The 13018-nt window shown below is 56.1% G+C and overlaps 1 protein-coding gene across 2 annotated transcripts in view; it reads right to left on the bottom strand.

Annotated features, from left to right (window-relative positions):
- The window catches only part of DAPK1 (death associated protein kinase 1), a 175343-nt gene that overhangs the window by 67476 nt on the left and 94849 nt on the right, over positions 1–13018 (bottom strand). For both annotated transcript variants that reach the window (XM_062208524.1, XM_062208525.1), the window contains exon 3: positions 1075–1296. In XM_062208524.1, coding sequence (XP_062064508.1) covers positions 1075–1296 — 222 coding nt within the window. The remainder of the gene's footprint in view (positions 1–1074; positions 1297–13018) is intronic.

Genomic DNA, 13018 nt, shown 5'->3' with positions numbered 1-13018 from the left:
TGCTGCTTTTCTCCAGGACTTTGTACTCACGGGCCCCTAGGACAAAGCCTCATGGGAGAAAATTTAGGCTTACAAACAGAGGACTTGCTCTGGGTTTCCACTTCTATCCGACTAGGTTTCCCAGTCCTCACCCAAATCCCAGGGACGAGAGGAGAAGCCGTGGGCACCGCAGGTGCCTCTGCCCGGCCGGCCAAGTCCTGGTCACTGCCGGGCAGCACCCAGGGGCACAGCTGGCTGCTCTGGGAACTTCCTCTCCCCTCCTTCTCCCTCTCCCGTGGAGAGATCTGCACAGATCAGGGCCGCCAGAGGGCAGGAAGAGGCTCCAGGGAACGGATGGGTTCTGTCATCACCGAGAGCCATCAGAACGGTGGCATGGAACATCCTCCTCCATTCCATTCACCCCTGGCTTTCTCAGGGTGCTCACACCCATCAGAGAGACCCACAGGTGAGCCCAGCGGCTGCACTTGGGCGGCTCTCTCCCCTCTCCCTCTCGCTAGCACCTGCTGCTCAACTGAGCCACCACTGGGAGCCCCAGGGCTGCACATGCAGGAAACCAGGGCCAGGGAGGGATGGGAGAAGGGCCACAGAACACACTACCACCACCAGAATAACCAGCGACCACTTTACAAACCAGTCCTAGACTCACAGCTGCGGGATGCCGGTTCCGTGTCACCCCGGTGTGTAATGACCGTTGGCAGCTCCCCCAGTGACACAGGCACAGTGTCTGAGACAGAAGAGGAGAGGGGACAAGGAGAGCACAGGAGGACAGGAGCGCTCGGGCACAAAGGACCTGTGTCTGAAGTGTCATGGGAAACTTGCAAGAGAGATGGACCAATGAAGATGGAACCCCAGAGGGCGGCGAGCTGTGAGATTTGGGGACCCACTGGGAAGAACCGCATGGACGCGGATGCTGCCCTCCAGGACGCAAGCGGAGAGCCGCAGCCAGGTCTCCGGCGGGGCAGTGCCCGGATGCTGCAGGCTGAGCTCGGCCGATCCTCCCGCTCCCTGCCCAGCCCAGCCCAGCCCAGTCCAGCCCAGCCCAGCCCAGCCCAGCCCAGCGCCGCCGGCACTCACAGCTCCAGGATGAGAATGACGTCCGTCTTGTTCTCGTACACCTCGTGCAGGGTGATGACGTTGGGGTGCTGGATCTCTGTCAGGATGCTAACTTCCCTCTCGATGTCCTCGCGGCTCACGCCGCGCCGGCTGGACTTGGTCCTCCGCTTCTTGATGAACTTGGCGGCAAACTGCAGGCCGGTGCTCTTCTCGCGGCATTTCTTCACCACGGCAAACTGTCCGCTGGAACGAGAAGATGGGACATTTCTTCAATGGGCACCACTGACCTTGGCGCCGGGGGTTAGGACAGGACGGTGCGCACCAAAGCGCAGATGGTGGAAAAGTAACACATGCCGTAGGAATATTCTGGATTAATTTTCAGGTTTTTAAAAAAATTTATATATGGGACCGGTGCTGCAGTGCTGGCATCCCATATGGGCACTGGTTAATGTCCTCGCTGCTCCACTTCCCAACCAGCTCTCTGCTATGGCCTGGGAAAGCAGTAGAAGACGGTCCAAGTCCTTGGGCCTCTGCACCTGTGTGAGAGACCTGGAAGAAGCTCCTGGCTCCCAGGTTCAGATTGGCCCAGCTCCAGCTGTTATGGCCATTTGGGGAGTGAACCAGTGAATGGAAGACATCTCTCTCTCTCTTCTCTCTCTCTCTCTCTCTCTCTCTCTCTCTCTGTATCTCCCTCTCTCTGTCTGTAACTCTGCCTCTCAAATAATATATAAATCTTAAAAAAAAGTGTATTCACTTATTTGGAAAGCAGAGAGACACAGAGAGAGCTACTATGGATAAGAGAAAGATCCACTGGTTCACTCCCCAAGTGCCTGTAACAACCAGGGCTGGGCCAGGCCGAAGCCAGGAGCTTGGAACTCAAGGCATGTCTCCCATATGGGTGCCGGGGACCCATTCATTGACCTGAACCGTCATCTGCTGCCTCCCAGGATGAGCATCAGCAGAGAGCTGGGATCAGGAGCTAGAGGTGGACCCTGGCCTCCGGCGCTCTGAGGATTATCTGGGTATCTTCCTGGTCTCTTAACCACTCGGGCAAATGCCTGTACTTCTCTTAACCACTCGGGCAAATGCCTGTACTGTATTTTAGTTTTAGTAAGCCCGTTTCTTTATGGCTAACGCTGCAAGCAACATAAATCCTTCAAGTCTATTTCACGGAACGGGCAGGAATGTTCACATTGCTGTCTTCCCCTCCCCGCCTCCCGTGGCAGAGCCTGGCACAGAAGCTTGGAGCTCTCTGATCTGACCTCATTTTCAGCAGCCTCCCTCTCTGCACATCTCAGAGCCAGGAAAAAACAGACTGAGTGCAGTGAATTGGCAGAAAAACGCCCGGAGCTCTGTCTTCTATGACATACTTCTAGTATCCATAGTCATCAATGGAAACTTCCAGAATAAAAAAGTTGGCGATGGATCGTTGTTGGCTGCTCCTCCAGCAGGGTCGCCCCACCTCTCTACATTATCCTTATCCAGGGGTCTTTGTTCCATGACAATTGGCTCCGCCCCCAGTGACAGACCTGGGTCAAGTGACCTGGGCTAAGGCAAATCAATGTCCCGTATCCTCTTGGCTCCAAAGATAGTCACATGACCTACGCACGGCTTTTCAGCGAATACGGGGACAGTCACCGACAGCATCCTAGATGCTCCAGCATATAGCCCAAGTCTGCTTTGCAAACTAAAAGGTGTAAGAAAACAGAGCTTGACACCTTAGTAAGGTGTGGACAGTAAGGAAGTGGGAGCGTGAGAGGCCCCCTCCCCCGAAAGCCAGTGAAACTCAATGGAAAGCCCCACGCACGGCTCCCCGTGTCCTCACTTCTTCCCCAGCGCTGGACGCAAGGCGGCGCCACTCAGCGCCGGATGGGCCCATCTCTTGGCACCTGCTGGAGAGCCGCTAGGCAAAGATTTATCACCGTCACTTTTAGCTGGCTTTACTCTCCTCGTGAAGGCAACATCAGAGTTAGGATAATATTTGGATGTTGAAAAATGGATACTTTAAGCCATTATTCATGTACGTTTGCAGTGGGAAGCCGCAGCAGAACAAACCACTGTGCAGGGTTATTCTTAAAACAGTGCACAGCATGTCATTAACGCCTCTCCCCCCACCCCTGCACCCGCCCCTGCAGCAGTACACACTGGGATGCCGCACTGAGATGACAGCTATGAACCTGCTGCCTGGGGAGTGCGGTGCAGGGTGCAAGGGTGCAGCACACAGTCGGAGGAAAAGCAGAACCCATTCAGCTACTGCCATAGAGAGGCCAGGCAAGGGGCACGCCTACTTACTGCCCCCCTCCTCAAAGATGCCACCGCAGCCCCAAGGGGCACAGTCGAGGGGACCCAGCCCCGGGCACAGCTGTCCTTCCAGTAACTCCTGCTCCCTGACGCTGCGCGCGCTCGAGCCTCACCCCGTCAACAGCGACTCACTGCAGGGACCTAAGTGGCGAGGCAGTCTGTGGCTTTTATTATTTATTTATTTATTTTTTAAGGTCTTCCTTTCTCCGTTGGTTCACCCCGCAACGGCTGCTGTGGCCGGCGCACCACGCTGATCTGAAGGCAGGAGCCAGGTGCTTCTCCTGGTCTCCCATGCAGGTGCAGGGCCCAAGCACCTGGGCCATCCTCCACTGCACTCCCGGGCCACAGCAGAGAGCTGGCCTGGAAGAGGGGCAACCGGGACAGAATCCAGCGCCCCGACCGGGACTAGAACCCGGGGTGCCGGCACTGCAGGCGGAGGATTAGCCTTTGGAGCTGTGGCTCCAGCGAGCCTGTGGTTTGAACTGTGAGGCTCTGCAAGACAAAGGGTGCGCGCCAGAGCAAATTAACAAACCTCCTGCAGGAGAGCCACAGAGCACCAACAGGCAAAACTAGACTCAAAGGCTCTTTCATGCACCCTAGGGGAACAGTTCCCCTTGTTCCTGACAGCGGAGGTGGCCACTCCAAGGCAGGTTTAGCCGCAAAGGCAGGGCGAGGGCAGAGGCTGGGCAACCCGGGTGCACCAGCCCAATAGCATGTGCATGCACCCTAGTGAACCATGCTGCCGGGCTTCGGGCTTCGCAGTAAGACACCTGGAACAAACCAACTTCCAAGGGACCTGTCACTCACATGTCAAGGTCCCTGCAGGGGGGAAGCTGGCTGGAGAGGAGGGGACAGGACCCCTGCAGGCAGGCAGGGAGTGCCAGGGTGCTGGCTAACTCTGCTGAGGTCAAGGGAGGGGCTCGCATGCCTTGGAGAACCACACCTATCTCAATCCCCCCACCTTAAGACACCTCTCCCCGAGTTTCCCTCCAGCCTTTCGAATCCACAGAGTGCCTCGCACCCCTGGTGAGGCACCTGCCACCCTCTGCCTGCCTCCTGTCATTCCTACCCTCCTATGACTATGGATCCCTTGAGGATGGGGCTGCCGGGCTCACTCCACCTCCGGGCACCTCCGGCTCCGGGCACACACAGCTGGCCCACGGCGTCCACACATAGTGCTGAGCTGCTGCTTCCCAATTCTCAGTCTATAATCCCAAGAAGCAGAGGGTACTGCGCTGTCACTCAACGGAAGTGCGGAGCAGCTGGGAGCACAGACCGCCCACAAGAGCTCCCAGCCACGCAGGTACTGTAAAAGTGCCACCTCCAGCGACAGGTGGGATGGAAGGGGAGGGGCTAAGTGAGCTCATCTGCATGCGGTGTTTAGGAACTGGACCATCAGCTGGTATCTGCACAAACTGGAGTTACTTTCAAGAGTGCACAGTGGCTTCCACCTCAAAGTAAGGCAGCAATGTCACCTCTGGGGGCTGGGGATGTGCAGTGAGTCACACCGCCACCTGTGACGCAGACATCCCACATGAGCACCAGGTCAGAGTCCCCGGAGCTTCACTTCCGATCCAGCTCCCTGCTAATGCACCTGGGAAAGCAGCAGAAGATGGCCCAAGGGCTTAGGCCCCTGCTACCCAGGTGGGACATCCTGATGAACTTCCAGGCTCCTGGCTTCAGCTTGGCCCAGCCATGGCTGTTGGGGCCATCTGGGGAGTGAACCAATGGAGAGAAGAAGCTCTCTCTACCCACTCTCTCTGTAATGTAACTCTGCCTTTCAAATAAATTAATACATCTAAAGACAAAAATTAAAAAAAAAAGCAAAGATCAACCAAAAAAAGGCTCAAATACAAAAACTCATTTAACAACAAAGAAGGACTGCCAGGGAGAAAAAAGGCTTAAGAGGATGACTTTTATTTTTTTTTCCCCAAAAATCCATAATAGGGCTGCACTGGGTTAACAACATATAAAACCACTGGGAAACCTGTTCACTTGGCCTCAACCCTCAGATACATCACCCTCTTCTCCCTGTCCCTGCCCAGAGTGCCTTCACCTGGGTCTCTCAGAGCTCAAGCGGGCAGGATGGACAGCCAGCCCAGCAAGCCCACAGGCCCTTGCGTGTACCTGGCTCCCCCGTCAGGAACCTCCAGGACGGAATCTCTCCAGGCAGCCAGCAGACAGGGAGTAGAGCTCCCAGGAGAAGACATTCTTCCCGAATTTGCAGTCAGCTGCGTTGTGAGTCTGACTGTTGGTCCAGGGCTGCACCTGGCCCCTGGCGCGCCCTGGGGCTCCCTTTCCATCCTGGATTGGGACCACCCTGGAAGACAGCTAGCTCCTCCTCACCAACCCCTATGAGCCCAACAACAACAAGGGCTGCAGAACCACGTGCTCCCTCAGTGACAGGATGCGGCCGCCGGGGGGGGGGGGGGGGGGGGCTGCGCTCGCACCAGGGATAGATGCGCACACAGTCAGTGCCAAGGCCGCCACCACCACAACCCACCCTGGGGGCTGCCTGCCTGTCCTCCTCCCAGCAGGCCGAAGCTCCTCAGCAATTACCGCCCATCCAGGCGGCCCCGCGATGAATTAATTCCCATCCACACAGCCAGGGCCGAATCACGATGGATGGAGGGAGCAAAATGGAAATGCTCTGAAGGTGGGGATACTTCACTGTGATGAGACAGTCGAGCCACATTATTCACAGATGCACTTGTGAATCCGTCTACTCACTGACGTTTATTTGTGACCCCCGAGTCAACACTCAAGGCCTTTTTACAGTCTCTCACGGACACACACAGGTCAGCAAAAACTCCGTTCGCCCATGCACATGTCCCCTGCTGAGGTCGCACGAGGGCACAAGATGGCATGCACCCATTCACGAAGCGTCCGTGTTGTCTTGGGTCGTATTCAGTTCAGAGTGCCTTTCAAGTAAACCTGTGAGCCCCATCAAGTCTTATCTGCGTGTTTATTTGTAGCAGCCACTGCTCTCGACGGGACATCAGAGAAGGCTCTGCATTCTTGATGGACACAGGACACCGCCATTAACTCCTGCCTCCTGGGTCAGTCTCAAACTTGGCTTCTAACACTGTCGCGGCTGGGCCTATCCAGGGCCAGCCTGGGGAAATGGGTGCAGCTCACAAACCACAGGACTCCCAACAGCACACCACTTTCTCAGCTATGATTTTAAAATACGTATCCAGTTCCTTATGGGCAGGATATGATCACAAAGTGCCTGCATTAATGCTGGGAACAGATCTACGTTAAACATGACAGCTAATACGATCCGCCCCTCCCCCTACCTCCTACATCTTTGCGATAAGCTTTCCGCTGAACACCAAATCGCTTTTCTTTTCCAGTTTAGATCATTTCAAAATGTTGGGCACAACTTTAATGCCGGTTTACAGGTGAGGTTGGTCTTTCTGGAAGAGCTGTGTGGAGGGCGGGAGAGAGCAGGGCCCTGAATCCCATGGCGACGCTGCAGTCCCAGGTCCTGGGGAAGGCCCAGGTGACAAAGCTGTTTTTCATTTTTCTTTCTTTCTTTTTTTTTTTTTTTGACAGGCAGAGTGGATAGTGAGAGACAGAGAGAAAGGTCTTCCTTTTTGCCGTTGGTTCACCCTCCAATGGCTGCTGCGGCCGGCGCATCTCGCTGATCCGAAGCTTGGAGCCAGGTGCTTCTCCTGGTCTCCCATGTAGGTGCAGGGCCAAAGGACTTGGGCCATCCTCCACTGCCGTCCCGGGCCACAGCAGAGAGCTGGCCTGGAAGAGGGGCAACCGGGATAGAATCCGGCGCCCCAACAGGGACTAGAACCCGGTGTGCCGGCGCCACAAGGCGGAGGATTAGCCTGTTAAGCCACGGCGCCGGTCGACAAAGCTGTTTTTCAAGGATGGGTTAACATCGGATGATAACTCACACTCACACGGGGGTGGGGGGAGACCCCGAAGGTGTACACACGAGTGGATAAGACAGGCATGCAAGCCTCCAGTGGGAGCAGGGGAAAGGGCACGGCCGCTCTCGGGCCAGGGCCAGGCCAGGAGACCATCTGCAGCTGCAGCTGTGTGTGTCCTGAGTGCCAGGCAGCAGTTGGAGAGGGCAGGGGTTTCTGAGTGGAGGACAGCACAGAGGGAGGCGTGAAGAGCCTGCTTGGTGCTTTCTAGCAAAAAACAAAAGAGCAGTGGCCACAGAAGGCAGAGAAGAGCAGCCATGGACACGGGGCCCTGCCCACATGGAGACATGCCAGCTGCGATAACTGGGGAAAGTGGCAAGGCGGGGAGAGGGGGAGGGCTCTGAGCCTCAGTTTCCCCATCTGCGCAAGGGTGACAACTCAAGATGAGGTTGCTCGTGTGAGCACCCACAAAGTTCTCCAAGCACTTCCAGGAGGAGAATGGGCCAACATCTGGGCACCACCTCCTTCTCGGCAAAGCTAAGAGGACAGCACCAGCTGTTGGAATCAACATCGCTTCTCCTCGGCTCCTACCTACCCAGCATGTTTGCCATCTAAGCGTTAGGCCTCTGCATTTCTCTTTCCATTAGGACCCAACACAGCTGTTTCCGCTCTGGATGGAGACATATTTGATTTTGTCCCCTTTGGTCCCCAAAGGGCCTGGTGGCTTTGATTAGGTGCCGAAGCTGTCACTGGTGGTCAGGCATAGGCAGGCGACTGCATGTATCAAAAACAGCCTGGGAGCTGGCACTATGTGCAGTGGGTTAACGCCCTGGCCTGCAGTGCCGGCATCCCATGTGGCCACCGGTTCAAGACCAGGCTGCTCCACTTCTGATCCAGCTCTCTGTGATGGCCTGGGAAACAGTACGAGATGGCCCAAGTCCTTGGGCCCCTGCATCCGGATGGGAGACCTGGAAGAGGCTCCTGGCTGCTGGCTTTGGATCGGCGCAGCTCTGGCCATTGCGGCCAATTGGGGAGTGAACCAACGGATTGAAGACCTCTTTCTCTCTGCCTCTCCTCTCTCTGTGTAACTCTTTCAAATAAATAAATAAATCTTTAAATTAAAAAAAAAAAAAAAAAAAAAACCAGCCCGGCCGTATCTCCCATGCATGTGAGCTTCTGCAGTGTAACCTTCCAATCCCCAGGAGGAGGTGGAGTGCAATCCTTGCTCCCTTGTGACTCTGAGCAGTCTCCAGGGACTTGTGTGGCCAGCAGGAGGGGAGCAGAAGCGATTCTGGGCTTTCTGCCTGGGTTTCTTGGAAGCTCCTTCTTGGAATCCAGCTTCCTCACCGGGGAAAGCCCAAAGCTATGTGGAGAGAGCACAGGCAGGCGTTCCTGCCGACAGTGGACAGCAGCCCTGCAAAGCTGGCCGTGGGAGTGGAGCGATGTAGGCCTCCACCATCAGGCCGTCAGGCGGCAGCCAACACCTCGAGAGGTCTCCGTCATCCCCGTGGGGCTCAGGTCCCTGTGTGAACCAGGGAGGGATTTGCATGGCAGCGGGTCCCAGAAACCGAAGCAGCTGTGGCTGGAGCAAGCTGTTCGGTGCATGCAATGTGTGCCTCCCCTATGCAGCTCCCTGCTAATGTGCACCCTGGGAGGCAGCAGGTGATGGCTCAGATACCTGGGTCCCTGTCACCCATGTGGGAGACCTGGGTGGAGTTCCTGGCTCCTGGCTTCTGGCTTGAGCCTGGCCCAGCTCTGGCTGTTGTGGGCATTCGGCACTCCCACCTGCCTGAACCCAGGTAGCCCAGAGGCATGCGGGTGGAGAAATCCTCCACCACAAATTGCTACCCTCTGCTACCAAGCTGTGGGCTGCTTAGTTATGGAGCCACGGACGGGGCGGACAGCCACTAAAGAATTCTGGGTGGTGGGGGTAATAGATGGCCCAGGAGGCAGCAGGCCACACAGAGCAGAGAGGCCGGTAGGCAGCCCAGTCACAGGCTGGCCTCATAGGAGACCACAGGAGGGAGCATCCAGACCAGCAGGCCCTGTCCTGGGCTCACGCAAGCAGCCTCCCATCCCACCAACAAGGGTGGTCTCGCTTTTCCCCATTCCTAATTCTTTAATATGGCGGCCATTCCCCACCTTTCATGCCAAGAGCTGAGTCACATACAAGACCCCGTCAGTCCATTTTCTGCTGCTACATGAGATCCCCGAGGCTGGGGACTTTATAGTTACCTTGGCTGAAAGATCAAGTGGCCCCAGCTGGTGACTTTGGCAAGGCCCTGGCTGCATGGCAACGTGGAAGAGAAAGAGCAAGAAACCAGGGCTAGGCGGGCTCACTGCTTTCTAACAACCGCTCTGGCCAGATCTGCCTGGACCCCCTTCACAACAGTGGCGCCTGATGACCGAATCTACTTACGATCTCTTAAATATCCACTCGCTGTCAACACTGTCACACTAGGGACCAAGCTTCCAGCACATGGACCGGTGGGAGAAACCACAGCAACTGCCACACCAGGAGCAAACACCGCCAGCAACAAAACCCACCTTTGACCGTGACACTGCTGCAGGATTCTACCTGGCCAGAGCTGACTGTTGGACTGCAGCCTCGCCCTTCCCAGGCTCCGGGGTGAAGCAGGTCCCCACCCTGGGAAACGTGCCAAAGCCAAACAGAGCAGCCCACACTTAGAACTGCTCTCTGTCCTTCGAGAACCTTCAAGAGCACCGTTAACAAACTACCTTTTTGATCAGAAAAGCATAACTGGGGGCTGGCGCTGTGGCACAGTAGGTTAATCCTCCGCCTGCAGTGCCAGCATCCCATATGGGCACTGGTTCAAGTCCCAGCTGCTCCACTTCTGATCCAGCTCTCTGCTATGGCCTGGGAAAGCAGTAGAAGATGGCCCAAGTCCTTGGGCCCCTGCATCCATGTGGGAGACCCGGAAGAAGCTCCTGACTCCTGGCTCCTAGCTCCTGGCTGCTGGCTTAGGATCGGCACAGCTCCGGCTATTGTGGCCATTTGGGGAGTGAACCAGCAGATGGAAGACCTTTCTCTCTGTTTCTCCCTCTCATTGTCTGTAACTCTACCTCTCAAATAAATAAATAAAATTTTTTAAAAAAGCAAAACTAGTGATTTTTTAAAAATTATCATTAAAAAGAAGAACCACAACTCTCCAAAAACTGTTTTGAATTGCTACAAGGGCTCAGTAAAATGGCCCAGGATTTGGAGAAAGAGGGCTCCTGCCCCTATGTGCCAGCAGCTGAGAGCAGCCAGGGCAGCAACAGAGCGATGGGTACAGAGCAGCCCGTCACCTGGGGAACCGGAGCAACGCAGTCAGGAGTGAGATACAGAAAGTCAAGGGCAGGTACAACGGCCCAGGAGAGCTGGATGCCTCAAGGAGAGACACAGTACATCCTCGGGGGACACATCCTCCCTTGGGGACAGCAGCCTCCACAGCAGCAGAGCCCACAGAAGACTGGGGAGGAGAAGGCAAACCGAGGTCATTCCCTAAGGCGTGAGACCGACTGCAGGCTGCTCGCGGGCCTGGTGCAGCTCAGCAGCGCTGGAGTCGGGAGGCGCTGCAATGGAATCAGATGCCTTGGGGGCTCTGTTCCATTTGCAGGTGGGGACAAACTGAGTCCGGCTGGGAGCTCCTTCTGCCTCCCTGTGGCTGCGGGACCAAGGGCGGCTTGGAGGCCACAGGCACATCCATGGTGGTCTCGGCCCTGACCCCAGCCCTGTACCACATGAGATTAGCAGGGAGTTCGGCTTCCCCTTTTTGGCAGCTGACTGTGTGGGCACTCTTGGTGGCAGCTGAGAGCGAGTGGTGCAGGCTTTGAGGACAGACGCCCGGAGGCAGCGTGCAGTGACTTGGCGGGCTGACCTGCAGAAGAACTCGTGGGCCCTCATCCCTGCCACCTGCAGCCAAGAGAGCTAGCCCCTGGGGAAGAGGGTGGTGAGGCTGGGAAGGAGCCTGGGTCCCGAGAACCCCACAGAGCAGTGTCCTGTGTGGCCCGGCTCAGCGCTGGCCTTGCAGGAGCTTAGCATGGCATCATCATCTCTCTGTTGTTTTTTGAAAGGCGGAAAGACACAGAGAGAAAAATAGACAGAGAGCTCCCATCTGCTGGTTCACTCCCCAAATGCCCACAACAGCCAGAGCTGGGCCAGGTTCAAGCCAGGACTCTACCCAGGTCTCCCACATGGGTGACAGGGACCCAAGTATCTGAGCCATCACCTGTTGCCTCCCAACAGGAAGCTGCACAGGGGAGGCACACATTGCATGCACCAAACAGCTTGCTCCAGGCACAGCTGCTTCGGTTTCTGGGACCCGCTGCCATGCAAATCCCTCCCTGGTTCACACAGGGACTGTGAGCCCCACGGGGATGACGGAGACCTCTCAACGCAAGCACGAAGTGTCTCATCAATGACAGGGCATAGAGCGAGTGGGTCCGCGCATCAGCTGAGAGCTGGGAGGAGCTTCAGTGCCTAGTGCATCACAGCTGCTGTTGGTTTGTTTTTGTCTTTAAAGCCAAAAGGGGGAGGAAGGAAGGGAGGGATGGAGGGAGGGAGGGAGGCAGAGAGGGAGGAAGGAAGGAAAGGAATGAGTGAAGGGAAAGTATTGATACAAACTACGCAGGGTCGCCAGTGGATCAGACAAGTAAGTCTGCTAGGTGCTTTCTTCTAATGCATAAGTCCCACATTGGAATCTCTGTTGATCTTCAAGTCCAGATGATGAAGAATAAAGTGTGCTGATTGAGAAAGGCTGTCTCCTTGGGGTCGGCACTGTGGCAGAGCAGGTAAAGCTGCCACCTGCAGTACTGGCAACCCCTATGGACGCCAGTTCGAGTCCCGGCTGCTCCACTTCCGATCCAGCTCTCTGCTATGGCCTGGGATAGCAGTGGAAGATGGCCAAAGTCTTGGGCCCCTGCACCTGCGTGGGAGGTACAGGGGAAGATCCTGCCTCTTGGCTTTGGATCGGCTCAGCTCCGGCCATTGTGGCCATTTGGGGAGTGAGCCAGTGAATGGAAGACCTCTCTCTCTGTAACTCTACCTTCCAAATAAATAAATAAATCTTTGAAAAAGAAAGAAAGAACGGGTGTCTGTCACACCATCATGCTGGGTTCAGTTGCTTCATCTCCACGGGGGGGTGACCCCGACAAACGACTTTGAGATGGAGGCTTCCGGCTACAGGACGGCGTCCAGCCACAGGGGCTCCTAGTGGTCCCGAGGGGGAGACTGAGAGATCTCAGGTCCTTGCTTGACCACGCTCACTTCACCATGACACACCCTGCAGCCAATGTCGTTATTTGATCAGCCCGACTTTCCCATGCAATCCCCTTTCAACTCCTCGGCTGAAGTGAACTGGGCTCTAAGGTAGGATCTGATGTCAGTTCAGCAAGCTGCTCTCAGGGGAAGAAGTGGAGAAGGGCGGAGGAGGCTCGTATAACGTCATGGGGAGAGAAGACAAGACTCACGAAGAGTCAGCCTGAAGCTTCTTATTCCCGGGCTGTGGCTGCAAGAAGAGAAAGTCGGACTTGGTCCAAGTGCTGAGATTCCAGACGGGGTCCAACCGGCTGAAGGGGAAGAGGAAGGAAAATGACCAGCAGAGTCCAGTCCCAGGGAAGACTCGGGGAGGTGAGGCCCTTGTTTGGCCACCCTCACGTCAGAGATAGTGTGTGCCACAGTAACACAAATACAACACCGAGGCCCCCAGATTAAAATGCAGCTCCCGTGCAGCGCGCCAGGTCAAACCGCAGCTGGGGACACTCACATCCCGTAAAAG

This window comes from Lepus europaeus, chromosome 12, assembly GCF_033115175.1.
Source record: "Lepus europaeus isolate LE1 chromosome 12, mLepTim1.pri, whole genome shotgun sequence".
In the NCBI taxonomy this organism is placed as follows: domain Eukaryota; kingdom Metazoa; phylum Chordata; class Mammalia; order Lagomorpha; family Leporidae; genus Lepus; species Lepus europaeus.
The sequence above is the reverse complement of the archived record's forward strand: the minus strand, read 5'-3'. Positions and strand labels throughout refer to the sequence as shown.